At 41.7% G+C, this 23,528-nt stretch overlaps 1 protein-coding gene across 3 annotated transcripts in view; it reads right to left on the minus strand.

Moving 5' to 3' along the window:
- TRPM6 (transient receptor potential cation channel subfamily M member 6) overlaps positions 1–23,528 on the minus strand; it is a 162,327-nt gene that overhangs the window by 90,688 nt on the left and 48,111 nt on the right. For all 3 annotated transcript variants that reach the window (XM_025359443.1, XM_025359445.1, XM_025359444.1), the window contains exons 6-11: positions 17,679–17,803; positions 11,467–11,638; positions 5,035–5,203; positions 3,675–3,798; positions 278–350; positions 55–155 (exon numbers count right to left, since the gene is read on the minus strand). In XM_025359443.1, the coding sequence (XP_025215228.1) occupies positions 55–155; positions 278–350; positions 3,675–3,798; positions 5,035–5,203; positions 11,467–11,638; positions 17,679–17,803 (764 nt within the window). The remainder of the gene's footprint in view (positions 1–54; positions 156–277; positions 351–3,674; positions 3,799–5,034; positions 5,204–11,466; positions 11,639–17,678; positions 17,804–23,528) is intronic.

Genomic DNA, 23,528 nt, shown 5'->3' on the forward strand with positions numbered 1-23,528 from the left:
CTAACAGACCATCACACAAAATATTTTTTCCAAATAACTTCATTTTCACTATACCTTCCAGTGTTGTTCATAAATCAGGATATGTTTCTTGGCAATGTCCACCCTGTCCCAAGCCATTGCCAGATTTAATTGCTCTGACGCTGATAAATTTGTGCCTAGGGTAAAAGAAAGGAACAATCATATATTCTTTTGAAGATATCTACGCAAGTAGCACAGAGTACTGTGGAACATGAGAAGCGTAAGTGAGGAACAATTGCAACCCCATCCAGATACTCACCCTTCAGCAAAGCTGTTAGGATTGCTAAGTCAAGGTCTTGCTGCTCTTCAGAGTCAGCGTCAAATATGGTAATCTACAACAGTGAAAGACAGAGAGCTATACATTTGGGGAACTACCAAATAAATGCTTTCAAAGAGTACCCGCAGAATTCAGACTGGAGCTAGTGAATTGAGGATAACATTCTTCTTTAAAACCTTTTTTTACTTATAGGAGAGAAAACTTTTAAACAGAGTAACAAAGAATTATGGGCACTTGGGGGAAAAATACTAAAAATTCCACATGTACAGAGGAAACATTTATGAAGGAATGTTATTACACTATGTACATGCTACAACAAAAAGAACCTCAATGTTAATTTCCAATGTAAATAAAATCATGTCTCCTTTCAAAGAGATAACAAATGAAATCCTCCACCCACCTAGCCTTGGAAACTAAGACTTTTGCTTTTTTCTTCTCTTTTCTTAATTTTTTGTAGAGACAAGTTCTCACTATATTGCCCAGGCTGGTCTTGAATTCCTGGGCTCAGGCGATCCTCCGGTCTCAGCCTCCCAAAGTGCTGGGATTACAGGTGAGTCACCACGCCCAGCCAGACTTGTTTTTTTATGAGAAATGAATCCTCAAGGGTCTCTCATAAAATAATTAAGGTAATTACAGTGGACCCAATGAGCAACTACCCTGGGCAACACAGTCTTTGACTCCTTTAAAAACAAGTAAGTTCTTTACTTAGGTTCCAAAGGGTCACCTGCGGGCACTTAAGGCGCCTGCTCACCCATTCCCACCCTGTGGAGCGTGCTTTCACTTTCAATAAATCTCTGCTTTTGTTGCTTCAAAAAAAAGTGGGGAGGAGTCACCTGATATTAATGACTATATCTCAGTCTTTTTAAATTAAAATACATTTCATACAGTAGAAGCAGCTGTTTTAATGAAAAAGCCAAGACTGGCAAGACCTGGTTCCAAGTATGCCACTATAACAAGCTAGTCCTAGGTAAATATCGTGAGGCGACTGAATCTCAGGCTCCTCATCCATAAAATGAGAGGAACCTGCTGAATAATCTCTAAGGTATCATAAAGATAAAAAACTATGCATCTATAACTTCACACATTGTTTCCTTTCACCTGACACGCCCTCTATGTGCATGAGTAAAATCAACCCTCAATTGTACAACCCAATTCCTATCATCTGCAAACCCTTTGCTGCCTTCTCTTGCCCTCATTGGTCATTACATTGCTTATTAATTATTCTGCTTGATGGCAGGAAGAGGCAAACACAAGGGCAGTCTTTTTAACATGTCCTTTTCTTAACTTACTGATTATTGTGGCAAATAGAAAGTGTAGTAGATTAAGAAGATTTCAACTCTTCTGAAATTCAAGTTTCAGAGATATATATATATTTTTTTCTTTCACTCTTGTTGCCCAGGCTGGAGTGCAATGGTGCGATCTGGGCTCACTGCAAACTCCGCCTCCTGGGTTCAAGCGATTCTCCTGCCTAAGCCTCCCAAGTAGCTGGGATTATAGGCACCCGCCACCATGCCCAGTTAATTTTTGCATTTTTGGTAGAGACAGGGTTTCACCATGTTGGCCAGGCTGGTCTCGAACTTCTGATCTCAGGTGATCCACCTGCCTCGGCCTCCCAAAGTGCTGGGATTACAGGCATGAGCCACCACACCCAGGCAGATCTGTCATTTCTTAGCTGCATGACTGCAAATCCCTTAAATTCTCTAGTCTTCTGCTTCATCATTTCCAAAATGGAAATAAACAACCACTGCCATATTGAAGTTGCTCACAGGGCTATTTCAAATGAAAAGAATATATTTAGAGGCACGCTGCTAATTATAAACATGGTTGCTATTAATGTTGTTATCGAGCCAACTAAAACCCCAAACAGTTTTCCACACAGATTTTGTCATGCTTCCTCTAGCCACAACATTTCAGTTGGTTTTCTTGAGGCCAGGTACTTAAATATTACCAAAATTCTTATACAATTTGGTCCAGCCTTCAGATTCTAGAAAGATCACCTTGAATCATGACATATCTGCATATTTACTGTAACTGTCAGCTTCATTTCATCTGAGTCATTGATATGAATTGATAATCCAGGCTGTGCACAGTGGCTTAAGCCTGTAATCCCAGCACTTTGGGAGGCCGAGACAGGCGGATCGCTTGAGGCCAGGAATTCAAGACCAGCTTGGCCAACACAGTGAAACCCCATCTCTACCAAAACATACAAAAATTAGCCAGGCATGGTGGCGTGCCCCTGTAGACCCAGCTACTTAGGAGGCTGAGGCATGAGAATCACTTGAGCCTGGGAGGTGGAGGTTGCAGCAAGCCAAAATCTCGACACTGCACTGCAGCCTGGGTGACGGAGTGAGGCCCTGTCTCAAAAATAAAAAAATAAAATAAAAGAAAAGAATTGATAATTCATATCATCCAAGTCATTTTGTTCATAGGCTGGGCGTGGTGGCTTATCCCTATAATCCCAGCATTTTGGGAGGCCAAGGCAAGAGGATCACTTGAGTCCAGGAATTCAAGGCTGCAGTAAGCTATGACTGCACCACTGCACTCCAGCCTGGGCAAAAGAGCAAGACCCTGTCTTTACCAAATAAATTAATTAATCAAATAAATTAATCTTTTTATCACAGTACCCTAAAACACTAAAACACTAAAAACTTTTCCTGAGTCTACATTATGGCAATAGCCCATAGTTTGTGGGCTCCATTTTTTAGCCCAGAGTTTATTCTCACTATTCCCATTGTCCTATACATTCCCAATGATTTCCTGCAGGATTTGCTCAGGATGCTGTGAGGCAGTCATGTAACTCAGCACCATGAAGCTGTGTTCATTGAAGACACAGAGCTGTTCCTTTACCCTCTGAAAATACATCTGTGTAATTTTCACTAAATCTGATAACTTTTCTGGAACACTGTTATACTTAGCGCTTTTTCTGTAGTAGAGTCTAGAATTTGAAGCATGGGGAGCACACACAGCAATGACAGTAAGAAGCCAAGTTTACTCAACTAAGAATCAAATTCTGTAGAGTTAGATATACCCAAAATCAAAATGAAAAAAAACCCATATTTTTTATTTTTAATTATTTTAATTTTTAAAATTTTTACTTTAAGTTCTGGGATACATGTGCAGGATGCGCAGGTTTGTTACACAGGTAAACGTGTGCCATGGTGGTTTGCTGCACAGATCAACCCATCACCTAGGTATTAAGACCTGCATGCATTAGCTATTTATCCTGATTCTCTCCTTCCCTGCTCCTTCCCTGACAGGCCCCTGTGTGTTGTTCCCCTTCCTGTGTCCATCATATTTTTTTAATTGTGAAAATAAATATTACAATATTTATAAATTAGCAGTTCTTAAGTCAGCTGAATCATCAACTCGTCATACTCACACAATCCCTGTGAACCATACACTCCATTAGAATTTGGAAAAGGTGCTTGGACTGTTTAAGACTAAAGTTGAAAGTGTTCTGAATCATGCAGATGATCTCCTCTTTCACCTGAGGTCGCAGCATCCTGGAAGAGAAATAAATGGTCTTGACACAACCCAGAGAGGGGAATGAGCCGGCAACATCAGTACAAGAAAACACCCCATCAGCTCCCCAGACTGAAAAGGTGACAGTTCTGCCAGGAGAGCAAATGAGGGGGAGCAAACAGAAGCAGGAGCTCAAGAAGAAGGCTGAATTTGAAAGTGAGAATGGAGCCGGGCATGGTGGCTCACACCTGTAATCCCAGCACTTTGGGAAGCCCAGGTGGAAGATCACCTGAGGCCAGGAGTTCGAGGCCAGCCTGGGCAACATAGCAAGACCCTGCCTCCATTTTCACATTTATAAAATAAAGAAAGAAAGTGATAATGGGTTGATCTGCCACATCCCGAAAAGAATATACCCTGAAGTGGAGTTCTGAAGCTGGTAGATTTCCAGCGGCCTAGGAATCTCCAGAAATTATAGGTATTATATTCTCTAAAGGATCTGAGATCCTAAAAGGTTTAATAACCACACATCCAGGGTGATTTTAGAAAAGGGAGAGGAATGAAAGCAGAGGGAGATGGTAGAGGCGGAAGTGGAGGCAGGAGGGATGAACAGGGAGAGCAATCATAAGCAAAGGCACTCCGGAGAGCTGTTACAGCATAAGCAGCAGATAACTGTTTACTAAATAAATTAGGGGAGTCAACATTTTAGTTCTTAGGCACCGTACTTATTTATACAGTATAAATATCATGCTTTTGAAATTGAAAGAATCACACTGGATAGAGGGAGGGCAAGAGAAAAAATTATCTTCTTATTTGAAAAGGTGAAAGAATTAAAGCCTGAAATAAGCACGACATATGCTATGAAAATGTCAGGATATAGACCTCCCCAATTTCTGCTATTTCCATCAAGGGTAAATGAATTTGAAGGTGCTCTGGGCCCAACACTGGCCACCTCCCTTACAGAAAGGTCCTTACGGCTGTAATGGCCAATTGCTAGAGCCACACCTCCCTCACTCCCCCTGCAAACACCTTTTCCCAAAGTTCAAGCAAGACTCAAGCTTCCCTTTAAAGGCAGGCCATTCTTCAGCTAAGAAAATAACAACTGGCATCGCTGAAGGGCATTTTGATGTTGAACAACAAACAAGTCACTGAGAAATAAAATCCAGTCTCAACTTCTATAATCCAAGAATATCTGGCCCACACAAATGCACAGCCAAAAGAACTAAAATGGAGGAATAAATAGCCCCTATAGTTTCAAAAAGGAAGAACCAACAACTCACCCTTCATCTGCCAGGTGTTTGTGTGTGAAGGCCAGGAGGTCAGCTGCCCTGCCTGTGCCCTCACACACCACCACCGGGTCCTTGTCCTTGACAGTCTCCCACACTGACAGGATGACGTTGGGACCGCCTTCCACCACCAGCCCCACCACGGGCACGCCTTGTCTTGAGCCTATTCCAGACCACAAACAATACCACACTGTTAGAGAATCCCTATCTCAGCCAGTCGACCATTTTGACTTCCAGACACAAGTCTCTCAATTACCACCTATGTTCATTCCTCGCACTGGCGCCTCTCTCATTTAACCCTGGTTTGCTTAGATCAAGACCAAGCCGGAAACTTGGACTTCAAATAAAATGTGGCATAAATATGGTGAAAGCATCTTCAAGATTTTACCAGGTAAAAAGGTTTTCAATAATTTCTTAAAAAATAGGTATTCCTTAAGAAATTGTAACTTTCCATTATGGGAAACTCTGAAAGTATCTAAAAGTAAACAGAACAATATAATAGATCCCAATGTGTTCATCACTCATCTCCAAAAATGAGCAACCTTAACCAGTTCAATAAACATTTTAATTATTACTTATTTATTTATTTAATATAAGACTAGGTCTCACTCTGTCACCTAGGCTGGAATGCAGTGGTGTGATCACAACTCACTGCAGCCTCGACTTTCTGGGCTCAGGCAATCCTCCTGTCTCAGCCTCCTGAGTAGATGGGACCACAGGTGTGTACCACCACACCTAGCTTTTTTTTTTTTTTTTTTTTTTTTTTTAGTTATTTGTAGAAATGGGGTCTCCCTATGTTGCTCAGGCTGATCTCAAGCTCCTGGTCTCAAGTGATCTTCCTGCCTCAGACTTTCAAAGTCTTGGAATTACAGGTGTGAGCCACCACACCCAGACTCTATAAACTTTTAATGGTGGTTATTTCTATGAACAAGGTAGGATGACAACCCTCAAATACTTTTGCATTTCCATTTATTCCATTTTTTATTGTTTGAATTTTTTATCATGACTATATATTACCTTTTCTTCTTGCAGACTACGTGACCCAAGGCACTCTCTCTCTCTCTCTCTATATATATATATACACACATATATATTACTTTATTCAAGTGAGAGAAAGAACAAAAAGGAATAACTGCAGAGTCATTCTTTTAAAAAAGATGTAAGCAAAAAAGCTTACAGAATAATATGCACAGTATTATCCTATGTATATTTTTAAAACAATATACATAGACACGTATTTTATATGTATATGTGCACATACCTGTATGTATAGCATGTTATATAAATGACCAGAAAATTCTGGAAGGATACACATCACGCTATGAACAATGGAAAAGAGAGGGAAAGGTTTAGGAAAATGTTGAAAAGGGACCTTGACTATTTATTCTATAGATTTCTTATTTGCTTTATGTTTCCACACCACACATATATTGATATACTACATTTAAATAACTATATTTTATTTTATTTTCCAAAAGAAGAAAATTTGGCAAGCAATGCCACACTCACTCCTGAGCAAAAGAGGACTTTACTCTGGGTCCCATGTTTTCGGGGGCCCACACTGGCCTTCCTCTGGCCACACCCCTGCCCTCATGGTGAGGCATCTACAGGGTCAAGGGTCAAGAGAAACCTGTGCTCCGTCCCTAGCTTACTAGGATGCCCAAAAAACACCATGTTGCTCAGTACTTCCAAAAATCCAAGGTTTCCAAACTCAAGTCTGGCCTTCCAGATATATGTGTCAAGATAAAAGGCTAGGACATATTTTATACAGTTAGCTAGATTTAAGGCATTTAAATCTCTAGACATATAGTATGTGGCCTTCTATGTGTATCCTGTGTCAGGCTCTCAAATGTTAGGGATGGGTCGGTTAGCAACCATCCAAAAGCTTCATTCCATCGATTTAGTAGCTTTGACATTCTACTCTTTTTCCATACACCTCCACCTCATTATTTTCTCCATATCACTAAAAAGCATATCTATGATGTACCAACTAATAGACATAGGGTTTCTCTAAATAGATAGTCTTACAAAAGCCAAATGAAGTGGCAAAAATAGTATGAGGCACAAAAGTAATAGAAGAAAATTTCGATTAATATTGTATTGATTTTGGAATAAAAACACTTGTAAGGGAATTTTTTGTATCTTGTGTAATAAAATGTCATTCAGCCATTAAAATGTACTAAATTATACTCATTGACATGGAAATATGACCATGCTTAGTAGGAAAAACTACAAAAGAAGTATTATGAAATCATCCCAGTTTTTGCTTAAAAGATGTTGCTTGTGTGTGTGTGTCTGCATGTGTGTGTAGAAAATTTGTGAAAATATACATATGAAAAGGTTAAGAATGGTTAGTTTTGATGGTGAGATTATGGAAAACTGTCCCTTTCTTCTGTTACATGCTTTCTTTGCGTTACTTGAATGTGGAAGTATATAATACTTTTACCGGCCGGGCGCGGTGGCTCAAGTCTGTAATCTCAGCACTTTGGGAGGCCGAGACGGGCAGATCACAGGTCAGGAGATCGAGACCATCCTGGCTAACCCGGTGAAACCCCGTCTCTACTAAAATATACAAAAAACTAGCCGGGCGAGGTGGCGGGCGACTGTAGTCCCAGCTACTCGGGAGGCTGAGGCAGGAGAATGGCGTGAACCTGGGAGGCGGAGCTTGCAGTGAGCTGAGATCCAGCCACTGCACTCCAGCCTGGGCAACAGAGCGAGATTCTGTCTCAAAAAAAAAAAAAGAATAATAATAATAATAATAATAATAATAATAATAAATACTTTTACTACTCGAAAAAGAAAAAGAAATCAATATGGGCATTTTTGTGGAAGAGGAAGAGAATTGAATTTCTGTTAGGTACACTTTTTTTAAAAAATTTTTTATGGAATCTCACTCTGTTGCCCAGGTTGGAGTGCAGTGGCACCATCTTAGCTCACTGCAACCTCTGCCTCCTGGGTTCTAGTGATTCTCCTGCCTCAGCCTCCTGAGTATCTGGGATTACAGGCACGTGCCACTACGCCGGCTACTTTTTTGTATTTGTAGTAGAGACAGGGTGTTACCATGTTGGCCAGGCTAGTCTTAAACTCCTGACCTCAGGTGATCCATCTGCCTCGGCCTCCCAAAGTGCTGGGATTACAGGTGTGAGCCACCATGCCTGGCTCACTTTTCTTGAAGTAATAACTTATTGCTACAAAATCAAATATATTTATGGCTTTTTCTGGAAAAAAAAAAAAAATCTTACTGATACACTAGTAAAAATTGGTTTAAAAAGAAAAAAATGTAAAATTCTTGCTGAGAAATCTCGCTAGACAGCTGCCTCTACTGTAAGGTCCCAGGGTGAGGCAGGAATACAATATTGGACTCCAAATTAAAAGTTCCTAGAACAGACATTCCAGGAAAGGGCACTCTTCTCCCTTGAGACTTGGATTATGAAAAGATACAGAGGCATCAGAGCCTATGTTTCCTATCTTGAAATTACATCCTTAGAGTCTTACAAAACAGAAGCTGACATTGGCCATATTTCAAATGGCTGAAAGCCAGCAACTTTATAATGTGAGTCTTTTTTTTTTTCTTTTTAAAGTATTCTCTGCCAACAACAAGGGTTTGCCAGGGATGCCAAGAAGACTGGCTGAAAAGCAATAAAATAAATCAACCACAGGTTGGGCACGGTGGCTCACACCTGTAATTCCAGCACTTTGGGAGGCCAAGGTAGGCGGATCACTTGAGGTCAGGAGTTCGAGATCAGCCTGGCCAACATGGTGAAATCCTGTCACTACTAAAAACATAAAAAAATTAGCCAGGCATGGTGGCGGGCGCCTGTAATCCCAGCTACTCAGGAGGCTGGGGCAGGAGAATTGCTTGAATCAGGGAGGCAGAGGTTGCAGAGAACTGAGATCACGCCACTGCACTCCAGCCTGGATGGCAGAGCGAGACTCAGTCTCCAGAAAAAACAAAAAAGTCAAATAAATCAACCACATATTTCAGTATTTTCATGCCATCAAAAATAAATCCCTTTTTGATCATATCAACAACAAATACAAATATGGTAGCCAACCTCCCTCGTAAGCATGTTAGGTATGAAGATCAGCTTGATACATAAGAATTTTGAGTTTCTCGAGGGCATGTCTTCTCTTTCTTCCTTGTGTGTGTGTGTGTGTGTGTGTGTGTGTGTGTGTGTGTGTATAGGTGGCTTCTTGTTTTTGCTGTTTTTATATGGGTTCTCCTTAGAATAATAAATGTTACTAGTTCACTGGAATTGACTCCACAGTCAGCAAAGCCTCCAGATAAATCTTAAGTTTCAAGGTCTTTGAAAGTGGAAATGTCATCTGCCACTATAAGCACACTCAGGGTTGTTGCATTCATACTAAAATGGGCAATCAGCAGGGAATAAGAAAGACAGAGACTCTTACACCTCTCATGGGGCATACATTATAGCACTGCACAGAACCCCACAATGTAGGTGGTGGGCAAAGGTCAGCAGAGGCAACAGGACATTTCCGGTAATATTTCAGGCCCCCAGTGGATCCTTCTCTATATGGATTCTTCTTCAAGGCCCTTCTCTGACCTCTCTTCCTTCCCTCTGCTCTGCTGGTCTCCCTTCTCCCAGCCATCCCTTCCCCGCAGAAAACCACACACCTGATCCTGTCTCCCCTTCTCCTGACTGCATAAGCCTCAGAACCCTTATTCACACTAAGAGTTAAGCGAATGACCACAAATCCCAGAGTCCCTCCTCTCCTTCTACCCCACAACCAGGAGATGATCACTGTACCAAAGGAGGGAGAAAGGAAGGAAAGAAATAGACGTTTATTAAAGACACACCGTGCACCCAACACAATTCTAGACATCCCTAATACACATCTTCTCAATTCTCACAACAAACATTAGAAGTAGATAGTTCTTTCCATTTTATAATAAGAACATAGTTTGACAGATGTTAATGCCATTGGCCAAGGTCACAGGCACAAAATGACAGAGCTTCAATCTGTCTGATTTCACTACATTCTGCTGCCTCCAGGGATCAAGGCCAAAAACGAAATCGACTTCCAGCCTTTCATTTTTTCAGCCAATGCTCAAAGGCTGAAGAGGACTTGAGCCTCCTAAAGGCATTTCCGCTCCCTGGCCCTTTGTCCCAAAGAAGTATTTTGTGGAAGATTTAATTCAGCACAAGAGGCAGGGGTTCACTTTCTGGTGCCTTGAACCAAAAGTCTCCAATTTTCCAGGCAGCACTCAGCCCTCCTGCTCTCCGTAAAGAATTTACACTTCCCTGCCCACTGGTGCATGCTGATTCTGGTACTCCCTTCTCCTCTCCCTCTTCGAGATAAAACTACCAAAATGTCCCTCTTGAAGCACCACTGTGAGCATGACACAAACGTGACACTTTCCAAGGTCCTATTTCTTTTTTTTTTTTTTTTAAGACAAAGTCTCTGTCACCCAGGCTGGAGTGCAGTGGTGTGATCAGCTCATTGTAACCTCTGCCTCCCAGGTTCAAGCGATTCTCCTGCCTCAGCCTCCTGAGTAGCTGGGATTACAGGCATGCACCACCACACCTGGCTAATTTTTGTATTTTCAGCAGAGACGGGGTTTCACCATGTTAGCCAGGCTGGTCTCGACTCCTGACCTCAGGTGATCCGCCCGCCTCAACCTCCCAAAGCGCTGGGATTATAGGCGTGAGCCACCACACCCGGCCCCAAGGTCCCTATTTCTAAAAATCTTGTCAGGTCTTAACCTCTTCCCTGCCTAGGGCCACCCCACCCACACATGAAATGTCATCTTCCCTGACCATCAAAGCTCACACCCCTAGTACCCTCAAGCTAGTCTCTTTCATGCTCTTCAGCCACCCCCCTTCCCACATGGCTATCTCCCCTCCTCTCTCCCTCCATCTGTCCAACCCAAATGACTCTTCAAGGATCCACTAAAGTCTTCATCCCTCCAGCATCTCCCAAACACTTCTTCCTCTCTCTCAACTGTCACCTACAAGTCTGCACTGTCTTATGTTCTGCTTTCTTCTGGCTGTGGGTTCACTATGTTTACTTAATCCCTCTGGCTGCTCTAAGACAGGGGCCAACTTGGGCCTCTCTACTCTGTGCAAGTGGTAAGTGAGCACCTTGACCACAGTGAACCCATAGCCGGAAGAATGCAGCAATCAGACAGTGCAGACTTGTGGGTGACAGCTGAGAGAGAGGAAGACATTTTTGGGGGGATCATGGAAGGATGAAGACTTTAGTGGATCCTCGAAGAGTTATTTGGGTTGGAGAGATGGAGGGAGAAGAGGGGAGATACCCATGGGGGAAGGGGGGTGGCTAAAAAGCATTAAGGAGACTAGCTGGAGGGGACTAGGGGTGTGAGCTTTGATGGTCACGGAAGACCATGAAAGACCTCAGCAGACTTGTAACCAGACCAGTTGACTGAGCCCCTGTGATACTCACGGCAGTGTATTTTCTGCAGAGAGAGGTACTTCTCCAGGTTCCTTCTGAGCTTCATTTCATTTCCATACTTGCCCACAGTCCCATCATCAGACAGGATGAAGTGCGAGTGCATGCTGTTGAGTGTTGTGAGCTTGCTGAGGGGGTTACCCAGAGTCTGGTACAGGCACACCACCTGAGAGACAGCAAGGACAAGGGAGGGTCAGAGCTCTAGATCCCTCCCCAGGCTCACCTGCTCCAAAGGCCTATCTTTATGTGCTAACAGAGTTCCCACCTAGTTCAAAAAGCATTACTTGTGGCCAGGCAGGTGGCTCACGCCTGTAATCCCAGCACTTTGGGAAGCCGAGGTGGGAAGATCACAAGGTCAGGAGATCGAGACCATCCTGGCTAACACGGTGAAACCCCGTCTCTACTAAATATATCAAAAATTGGCCGGGCATGGTGGCGGGTGCCTGTAGTCCCAGCTACTTGGGGGGCTGAAGCAGGAGAATTGCTTGAACCCCAGGAGGCGGAAGTTGCCATGAGCCAAGATCGCGCCATTGCACTCCAGCCTGAGCAACACAGTGAGGCTCCATCTCAAAAAGAAAAAAAAAAAGTATTACTTGCAATTTAGAGCAGTGCTTCTCAAACTATCTGTGGTATCAATTTTTTAAATTTCCCATGTTTTAATGGACCAATAGGTGATCCTACTATGAATAACTAATAGACAGCTTGTGGTACATGAGAGTCACAACACAAGTTCAACAATATTGAAACATACCCTGTTCAGCAAGATTAGCCTGCTTTCCAGGTGCTTGAATGACCACAGCATGGTCACATTGCTGACAGTGGTTCTAAATATTTTTTTCTTTTTTACTTATTTATATTTTTTTGAGGCAGAGTCTTGCTCTGTCACCCAGGCTGGATTGCAGTGGTGTGATCTCGGCTCACTGCAACCTCTGCCTCCTGGGTTCAAGCAATTCTCCTGTCACAGCCTCCCAAGTAGCATATGCGCACCTCCATGCCTGGCTAATTTTTGTATTTTTAGTGGAGACAGGGTTTCACTCCTGGTCTTCTTTTTCATTTCTGTGCTTACCTTGTTTCAACCCATTAAAAAACAGTTCAAGAACTGGCACCAGTACATAGACCACACCATTAGTCAAAACTACTGTCTTTTAATAGATTTATTCCGGAATAATATTTTGACACTGACTTTTCTCTAGTATTCCAAACAAAATAAAGACTAACAGCCGGCCAGGTGCAGTGGTTCATGCCTGTAATACCAGCACTTTGGGAGGCCGAGGCTGGCGGATCAATTGAGGTTAGGAGTTCAAGACCAGCCTGGCCAACATGGTAAAACCCTGTCTCTACTAAAAATACCAAAATTAGCCAGGCATGGTGGCATGTGCCTGTAGTCCCAGCTACTTGGGAGGCTGAAGCACAAGAATCACTTGAACCTGGAAAGCAGAGCTTGCAGTGAGCTGAGATCTCGCCACTGCACTCCAGCCTGGGCGACATAGTGAGACTCCATCTCAAAAAAAATAAATAAATAAAACAGTAGAACAGCCAACCAGCCAAACAGCATTTCATTCGTTATAAAACATCAAAATCTTTATTACATTAATGGACACTTTCTTAAGCTGCTCCACTTAGTATTTGCTGTTAGAGGCAAGAGCACAGTATTTAGAGTAAGAAAGCCCAAGTTTAAGTCAAGTCTCTTCTACTTACTAACCTTAACTCTGAGTAATTCTTGCCTTCTTTCTCAGGCTTATTTTCCTCAGCTATAAGTAAGGATGATAATAATGATAATTTTTATTCAGAGGGTTGTTGTGAGGCTTCAAAGAAATAATGGATGCAAAAAGCACTATGAACTTTATAAACATTAGACTTTAAATGTTACCTTTTTAATTTTGAAGCATGACACTGAGGCAAGAAACCAAAAGGAAAATGATTGAGAGATTTAATACATATTTTGTATTTATTTTAAAAAGATTAAAAATAATATAAAATAAAAACTATGAGAAATGCAGCATACTTGACAAACAAAATTGTTACTAGGCTGAATTATAGGATCTTTCAAGGCTAGGCACAGAGAGAGGCTCACGCCTGTAATCCCAACACTTTGGGAGGCCAAGGCATGAGGATCACTTGAGGCCAAGGGTTCAAGACCAGTCTGAGCAACATAGCAAGGCCCCATCTCTAAAAAAAAATTTTTTAAGAGTTAGTTGGGTGTGGTGGTGCATGCATGTAGTACCAACTACTCTGGAGGCTGAGACGGGAGGATCACTTGAGCCCAAGAGTTCAAGGCTGCAGTGAGCTATGATCACGCCATTGTACTCTAGTCTTGGTAACAGAGCAGATTTTGTCTTAAAAAAAAATTGAAGGTTAAGAAGTCTAAAATCCCTGCTTGAAAATGTACAAAAACCATGTGAAGAGATGTTGAACCTCACCAGCAATCATGGAAATGTAAATAAGAAAAATTAGGTATTATTGTATACCTTAACCGAATGGTATCGCTTGAAGAAAACAGAATACTCAGAACTCAGTGGGCATTCACATACCCTGTTGACAAGAATATGAATTGTTTTGTTTTGGGGTTTTTTTGGGTGTTTTTTTTTTTTTTTTTTTGGTGGTTTTTGTTTTTTGGTTTTGTTGTTGTTGTTGTTGTTTTTAGGCAGGTTCTAATTCTGTCGCCCAGGCTGGAGTGCAGTAGTGCCAATCTGGGCTCACTGCAACCTCTGCCTCCCGGGCTCAAGCAATCCTCCCACCTCAGCCTCCTGAGTAGCTAAGATCACAGGCACACACTGCCATGCTGGCTACTTTTGTTGTTGTTGTTGTTGTTGCTGTTATTGTTGTTGTTTGTTTGTTTGAGACAGCATCTCATTCTGTTGCCCAGGCTGGAGTGCAGTGGTGCGATCACGGCTCACTGCAGTTTCAACTTCCCAGGTTCAAGCGATCCTTCCACCTCAGCCCCCCCCAGTAGCTGAGACTATAGGCGCATACCACCACGCCCAGCTAATTTTTGCATTTTTTTTTTTGTAGAGACAGGGTTTCACCATGTTCCTCAGGCAAGTCTCAAACTCCTGGGCTCAAGCAATCTGCCAGCCTCAGCCTCGGCCTCCCAGAGTGTTGGGATTATAGGCATGAGCCACCACGCCCGGCAAGAATGTGAATTTTCACCACCTTTCCAGAAGGCAATGTGTCACATTTTAAATGGTTATACAGACTGGTCCGAGCATTCCACTTTGAGAATTACTTCTAGGGAAACAAGCAAGCTAGTATCAAAGATCTACATATCTTATCACAATATTATTATTATTATCCTCAAAAGTGAAAAACAGAACATGACCTAAATGGATAATAATAGAGGAATTGTTGATTCAATACAGTACAGTATGATACTAGTCGACATGAAACATCAAAATGTTTCCTTGGCCTCCAGACGTGCTCTGCTAATACTGGGTCCCACTGGCCAGGCACAGTGGCCGGCGCCTGTAATCCCAACACTTTGGGAGGCTGAGGTGAGTGGATCACGAGGTCATGAATTCAAGACCAGCCTGGCCAACATGGTGAAACCCCATCTTTACCAAAATTACAAAAATTAGCTGGGCATGGTGGCAAGTGCCTGTAATCCCAGCTACCTGCGAGGCTGAGGCAGGAGAATTGCTTGAACCTGGGAGGTGGAGGTTGCAGTGAGCCGAAATCGTGCCACCGCACTCCAGCCTGGGCAATAGAGCAAGACTCCATCTCAGGCGAGGCAGGGGGAAAATACTATGTCCCACTAAAAGCAAGCAGCCTTTTCTCTAGGGAACAAAAAACGAGCCTGGAATATTTTTTCCATACTAAAAAGCAGGGAAGTCATGATAGATAATAGAATTGTGTGAAAGGACTGAGGAGACAACTTGGAAACACTCCCCTGGCCAAAATGGGACAATTTGAACATTATTAAGAATAATAACTGTATTGATTAATGGATTGAAATATGACAAATACATTTAAATTTATGAGTTAAGAAAACTCATCATTCACCTTTCATTATTTTGAAAACTGGCAAATAAAAAGAGTCAAGCATTTATTCAGCCCTTCCTATTCAACTGTACCACAAGGTGATTGGTGAGAAAACATTTATCTATATGGAGTATTTAAGTATTAGAGTGTTAAGTACATACAGCAGGTAAGCTAATAAACAAAGAAGGACATTATCATTAAATGTCAGCATGTTGGAACTCTGTTGAAATAATGAAATCTATGCAATGACTGCTAATGTTGTAAAAAGAGAGACCACCATATATTACAAGGGAAAGACATACATCCTCCTATGGCATAAACTTACACAGAAAACCTGAACCTGATCATACCTCTCGATCAAACTACCAATTTACAGAAAAGAAGCAAAGAAACATGCTAAATCCTGCTACAAAAGATAAAATCTGGAAAATCCAAGCTGTAGGAAACTCTTCAGAACAAATGACCCAGTTTCCTCAATAAATAAATTATACACACATAAAAAAATGAGATGGAGGTAAAATCCATAGATTAAAAGTGACAAAAATAAAAAGCAAGTCAAGAGACATATTAACCCATCACAATGTATGAAACTTTTTTGGATAATGAAATCACATCCTTAAATAATGAAGACTTAAGAAATCATGTTTTTGAAAAAAACATTATGAAGCAATGAAAATTTTGACTAGACTGGATAGTGAGTGATACTGAGATATTCCTGCCAATTTTTTAGATATAATAACTTCATTGTGATTATATATTTTTCATTGTCCATATATTTTAGAAATAACTACTGAAATATTTATAGATGAAATTATTGGATGTCTCAAATTTGCTTCAAAATAACAAGGGCATCAGCTGAATGGATAAGGGAAGAGGGGAAACAAAACTGGCTATGAGCTGGTAACTGTTGAAGCTGGAGATACATACATAGGAAAGAGTTCACTTTTCTAACTTCTCTACTGCCTAATACGTTTGAAGTTTTCCAAAATAAAAGTTAAAACAGGCTGGGTGAGGTGGTTCACACCTGTAATCCCAACACTTTGGGAGGCCGAGGCAGGAGATCACTCAAGGTCAGGAGTTCGAGACCAGCCTGGCCAACATGATGAAATCCCATCTCTACTAAAAATACAAAAATTAGCCAGGCCTGGTGGTGGGCGCCTGTAATCCCAGCTACTCAGGAGGCTGAGGCAAGAGAATTGCTTGAATCCAGGAGGTGGAGGTTGCAGTGAGCCGAGACTGTACCGCTGCACTCCAGCCTGGGCAACAGAGCCAGACTCCATCTCAGAAAAAAAAAAAAAGTTAAAAAATCCATAAACATGTCTGTATTAATCGACATGGAGAAATAACTATGGCAAATAGGTAAGCTAAAAAAAAAAGCAGATTTATGGCAGTCAGTTCTGTTGTTACTATTTTTAAATATACACTTTTTTTTACTGTTCATATACACACATACATAGAAAAAATTCTGAAATGATCCTCACAGAAATATTAGCAGTAGTCATCTTTCTTCTTTAGAACATTTTCTTATAGCTGATATTTTACTGAAAAATTATATTAGTCTTACAAAGAGACTGAGACAAGACCATTCCCTTTAAAAGAATACATAGGATCAAAGAATCAATACACAAGAAGGAACGAAGCAGAGTAATACAAGATAACAGATGAGAACTAGGAGGGCCAAATTAAGAATGTCCCTTGTTTCACTATGGGCAAACCACTTCAAGAACCTTGACTACGACCTTAAATGAGACAGAAGTCCTTGAAGGGTTTTGCAGAGGAATAGCATGATCTGATTTGTATATTTTAAAAGAATCATTCTGGCTACTATGTTGAGACTACGCTGTTAGGAGACAAAGGTAAGAGTAAAGATGGCTATTGCAATCATTCAGGAGACAGAAAATGGTGGCTCGGATTCACTCAGTAACAGCAAAGGTAGTGAGAAGAAGAAATCAGATTTTAGATATATTTTTAAAGTGGAACTGATGGATCAAGTTTGAGTTTGAGAAAAAGATCATTCCAGGATTAGTCCAAGGCTTTTGGCTTCAGCAACTGCAAGGGTGGGACTGTCATCTTCTAAGATAGAGTGAGGGAAGCAGCAGAAAGTCAGGAGTTGGTTGTGAATATATTACATCTGTGATGTTCATTCATTAGACATCCAGGTACAGTGTTAAGTTGGCAATTTGCACATGTGTTCATTTGCTTTTGTTATGAAAGGATTGTCTACTTACATCTTTTCCAATAAGGTCTCTCTGGTTCTCAATGATACCCCAAGGAGGGATTCCAACTGTCCAGATTTTTCTCAAGGAATGAGAGGAATGGGATTTCAAGGCATCCCCAACATGCTTGGACACTCCTATGAACAACCAGTTTAGAAGTCAAACTTTAAGTCACAAATCGTGTAAAACAAAGAGACTGCCAGAAAGAGACAAATAAATAGGCAAGCATATGTAAAGGGCTATTCTTAGGGAGAGTTGCTGGCACAGTGGAATTAGTTTCTGATACTTCAGCTTCCTGTATTCTTTCTGGACACCACTTCCTCTTATCATTATCTCTCTCTACCTGAGCCATGTTCCTCTGAGCACTTTGGGCAATTTCCGCCTACAACTTCAGATCCGACCCTACTCTTGCCTAAGCAAAATTCTGTGCACTGTCCTTCCTCAGCAAGCCCAGCCCTAACATTATGAATGGTTTATTATTATTATTATACTTTAAGTTCTGGGGTACCTGTGCACAACGAGCAGGTTTGTTACATACGTCTACATGTGCCATGTTGGTTTGCTGCACCCTTTAGCTCATCCTTTACATTAGGTATTTCTCCTAATGCTATCCCTCCCCCAGTACCCCACCCCCTGACAGGCCCCAGTGTGTGATGTTCCCTGCCCTGTGTCCAAGTAATCTCATTGTTCAATTCCCACCTATGAGTGAGAACATGCAGTGTTTAGTTTTCTGTTCTTGTGATAGTTTGCTCAGAATGGTGGTTTCCAGCTTCATCCATGTCCCTACAAAGGACATGAACTCACCCCTTTTTATGGCTGCATAGTATTCCATGGTGTATATGTGCCACATTTTCTTAATCCAGTCTATTATTGATGGACATTTGGGTTGGTTCCAAGTCTTTGCTATTGTGAATAGTGCCACAGTAAACACACTTGTGCATGTGTCTTTATAATAGCATGATTTATAATCCTTTGGGCATATACCCAGTAGTGGGATGGCTGGGTCAAATGGTATTTCTAGTTCTAGATCCTTGAGGAATTGCCACACTGTCTTCCACAATGGTTGAACTAGTTTACAGTCCCACCAACAGTGTAAAAGCGTTCCTATTTCTCCACGTCCTCTCCAGCACCTGTTGTTTCCTGACTTTTTAATAATCATCATTCTAACTGGTGTGAGATGGTATCTCATTGTGGTTTTGATTTGCACTTCTCTGATGGCCAGTGATGATGAGCTTTTTTTCATGTGTCTGTTGGCTGCACAAATGTCTTCTTTTGAGAAGTGTCTGTTCATATCCTTTGCCCACTTTTTGATGGGGTTGTTTGATTTTTTCTTGTAAATTTGTTTAAGTTCTTTGTAGATTTTGGATATTAGCCCTTTGTCAGATGGGTAGATTGCAAAGATATTCTCCTATTAAGAATGGTGTTTTTTAATCCCTAATCTTACCCAATGTTCCAGCAAAACATCCTGCAGATATGTCCCTTGCTCATTAAGGCAAACTAACTTAATAGTTTTATATACACAAATATTTCAAAGCTAATACATTGTGGAGTAATATGTTAATGTTTTCCCTTCTGGAATTAATACTAGTAATTAGTACAGTAACCAACACTTACTGACACACAGTAAGATTTCAGTAAGTGTTGGCTACCTTTGTATGTATTCGCACTTTAAGTAGGAACTTTTTAAATCCACTTTATAGGCAAAAATTGTGGCAATGAGAGTTTAAATAAATGGTCCAAGGTTGCAGAGCTTTGGACAATTTATTTAGAGCTTGGATTTTGTAGAGATTGGATTCCAATTTAGGCAATCTGACCCTTTTTAAGAATAGACTTTATTTTTTAGAGTAGTTTTGGGTTCACAGCAAAATTGAATGAAAAGTATAGAGAGTTCCCATGCCACACCCTGCTCCCACACAAACACAGCCTCCCCGACTATCAGCATCCCCCACGAGACTGGTACATGTGTTACAATTGATGACCCTACATTATAAGGTCATGACTAATAGAATATGACTATTCTCCATAGTCCACAGTTTACATTAGGGTTCACTCTTGCTGCTGTACATTCTATGAGTTTTGACAAAGATACAATGATTTATATCCACCATGTTAGTATCACTGCCCTGAAAATATTCTATGCTCTGCCTACTCATCCCTCTCTCCTCTCAGCTTCTGGCAACTGCTAATCTTTCTACTGTCTCCATAGATTTGCCTTTTCCAGAATGTCACATACTGTAGTTGGAATCATACAGTAAGTAGCCTTTGAGATTGGCTTGATCGGACCTTTGAATAACTATACTGCATTTTGTAAGAGTTATTCTTCCTATGCATGGTACTGACCCTATATGTGTCATTAGCACAGAAAGAAAAGTAACCTGCATATGGCATGGATCTGATGCTTAGCAGGTAAATCACTTCCTCTTTCCTGGCATCTTCCCTTCCAACTCAGTTTTTTGAACCTCTCCCAGAGCCATCTCTAGAATCTGGGATCTGGATCACAGGCACACATCAATATCAAGCGTGGAGACATCCACCCCAGTAGAGATTCCAATTCCATGGTTTGGCATGGTGTGCCAACATTGTTGTTATTGTTTTAAGCACCTTACATGTGATCCTAATACATGTCGTTGGTTGAGACTCTCCATAAAACCCAATCTGACCATGTTATCGCCCTATTCATCCTGCTGTTCAAATTCCTTTCAGGGCTCCTTGCTACGTAGAGAATAAGACTTCAGAATGGCACCCAATCTGGCTCCAGTCTCCTGTGCAGTCCCTGTCCCCTGCCACATGGCACACACTCCAGCCAGGAGCTTTATCACTTCTTTCTACACATGCCTTCATCTCTAGCTGTGTGCCTAACCCTGAGCTGCCACTTCTTACTAATGCCACTTCTTACCTTTCCCACAAGACCAATGCCAAGTGCTATATCCTTCCCAAGACTTCCAAGGTGCCCTCAGTTGAAACTAGAATTCATCTCCCTCTTCCCTGCATTCTCAAAACACTTCCTTTGAATCTCAACTATAACCCAGTCAGCATCAATTTCTCACTAGTTGCTTTTTGTCTGTCACAGCCCAACCCATCACTAAATCCGGGGTCCATGTTACTCCTCTTTCATTCCTAACACCTATCCAAATGCTTTTCACATAGTAGATTCTTAAGGCTTGTGGCATTCAATTTAAGTAAATATCAAAGATTCATGCCAAATTATGTTCAACTATGGTTGAGAAGCCTGTCAAGAATAGACAGAAGCTCATAAGCAGAGTTCAAATTTAAACATGCACGAGAATCATCTGGGGATGTTGTTAAAATGTAGGTTCTAATTCTGCAGGTCTGGGGTGGGGCCTGAAATAGGCACTTTCAGCAAGCTCTCAGTTGATGGTGATGCTGCTGGTCCAGGGACTAATCCTTAAGCAGCCAGGCCACAGAGGAGCTGTGGTTGAATCAGGTCAGACTGATTGTTTTATGTTGTTGTTGTTTTCTTTTTTTTTTTTTTTTTTTTTTTTTTTGAGGCAGAGTCTCGCTCTGCCACCCAGGCTGGAGTGCAGTGGCACTATCTCGGCTCACTGCAAGCTCCGCCTCCCGAGTTCACGCCATTCTCCTGCCTCAGCCTCCCGAGTAGCTGGGACTACAGGTGGCCGCCACCACGCCCAGCTAATTTTTTGTATTTTTAGTAGAAACGGGGTTTCACCGTGTTAGCTAAGATGGTCTCAATCTCCTGACCTTGTGATCCGCCCGCCTCAGCCTCCCAAAGTGCCGGGATTACAGGTGTGAGCCACCATGCCCGGCCCTTTTTTTTTTTTTTTAAGACAGGGTATTGCTTTGCCACCCAGGCTGGGTGCAGTGACATGATCATAACTCACTGCAGCCTTGACCTCCCAGGCTCAAGTAAGCCTCCTACCTCAGCCTCCCCAGTAGCTGGGTCTACAGGTGCACACCACCACATCCAGCTAATTTCTGTAATTTTTTAGAGATGGGGTTTTGCCATGTTGCCCAGGCTGGTCTCGAACTCCTGAGCCCAGGTAATTCACTAGCTCTCAGTTTCCCAAAAGGCTGGGAATGAACCACTGCATCTGGCCTGACTACTGTTTAGCAGAGATCCAAGTATTTCTCATTTCCCATTTCTTTTGTTTATATGAAGTATTCCAAATCATCTTCACACTACTCTATTTGTGTTCCTTTAGGTTAGCTGGCCATAAACTCAATGATCTTTTTAAGGCATTAAGTAAAATGAAGCATGACATGCAGTTAGTTATTCAAAGAAAAAGCCTTGCCCAAGCCTGTCTTTTTAACGAACGACGTGAAACTTCCCTACCCACCCACTTTTTTACTGGAAATCAAATAAGGACTATACAATGGACTTAGAATTCTGCCAACTTCAGTTTCTTCCAAGAATGTGAAACAATCTCTACAAAACAGGTACAATAAACTATGCGTTACCTATTTGTGATGGGCCAAATCCCTTGGTTTCATTTTGCTTTGTTTTTTCAGTCATTCACTTCCTTCATTCCTTTTCAGCCAAAAGAAACTTTATTACCTCAGTACAAGGTGCTAAATACTTAGGCAGATAGATGTTCAGGCCCTGGCCTCTAGTACACAACCAGAAGGAGAGCTAACACACTGACTCATCCTAGCCTGTAAGGCAAAATATCAACATTCTACAAGTGCTACAGGCAGTAAATGCTGTAGAAATTAAAAGACAAAAGTGAGTAGCTCTAGTGGAGATATTCAGGAGGCTGTTACATGGGTGTGTTGCCATCTTGTGTAGATCTTAAAACATGGGCAAAATTTGATAGGAGACACTGGGCAGGGCATGCCAAACCAAAAGAGAAAAAAAGTAAAGGGAAGATAGACAACCACAGGTTAGGCCGGACACGGTGGCTCACGCCTGTAACCCCAGCACTTTGGGAGGCCAAGGTGGGCAGATCGCCTGAGGTTAGGAGTTCGATGCCAGCCTGGCCAATATGGCTTCTCTACTACAAATACAAAAATTAGCCGGCCATAGTGACAGGCGCCTGTAATCCCGGCACTTTGGGAGGTTGAGGCGGGAGAATCACTCGAACCAGGGAGGTGGAGGTTACAGTGAGCCAAGATTGCATCATTGCACTCCAGCCTGGGTGACAAGAGTGAGACTTCGTTTCAAAAAAAAAAAAGAAAGAAAACCACAGGTTAGTAACAAATTGGTAAGAGACAAGAGTTTATGGAATCACTAGTTCTCAATCCTGGCTGACATGCTTCAGTAGCTCTGGACAAAAGCCTCTAATTCATCTGGGGAAGAGCCTGTACATCAGTACTTTAAAAGCTCCCCAGGTTGTCCTTCCGTGCAGACAGTTCACACACACTGAATCAAAGAAATACGGTCAGAGCCCACCACATAAAGTTCTTGAATTTCAGATTTCAAGGAGTGTAAAAGAGTCAGTGATTGAGATGGTGAGTGTTTTGGCAATCATGTAGTTAAAAAGAAAAAGAAAAGTATTTACTCATGCCCAAAACACACAATGCAAGTTTTACCCACATCACTGATTTCCCAAGTCTGAGAAACTGACAATGATTACAAGAGTTTAGCGAAAGTCCAGGCCTACACACACTATGCACTTGCATGGATTCATGTCCCTTCTAGCCTTACTGTAGTTGGGAGCTCAGGAAAGACTATTTTCTTTTCCAGAGGTTTATCTGAAGTTACATTAAAATAGTATATTCTGACAATGGCAAAAACATATTCCAGGAAAAATCTATGATTCTTCTGGGTTTATTTTCTAGTCACTAGGATCTTTCTTCCTCACAGCCCCATGTATCCTAGGAGCACTACAGAGCAGAGATTATGTGGCACACTACCTGATTCACAGTTAGGAGAAAAAAGAGAGA

Source organism: Theropithecus gelada, chromosome 15 (genome assembly GCF_003255815.1).
Source record: "Theropithecus gelada isolate Dixy chromosome 15, Tgel_1.0, whole genome shotgun sequence".
Taxonomy (NCBI): domain Eukaryota; kingdom Metazoa; phylum Chordata; class Mammalia; order Primates; family Cercopithecidae; genus Theropithecus; species Theropithecus gelada.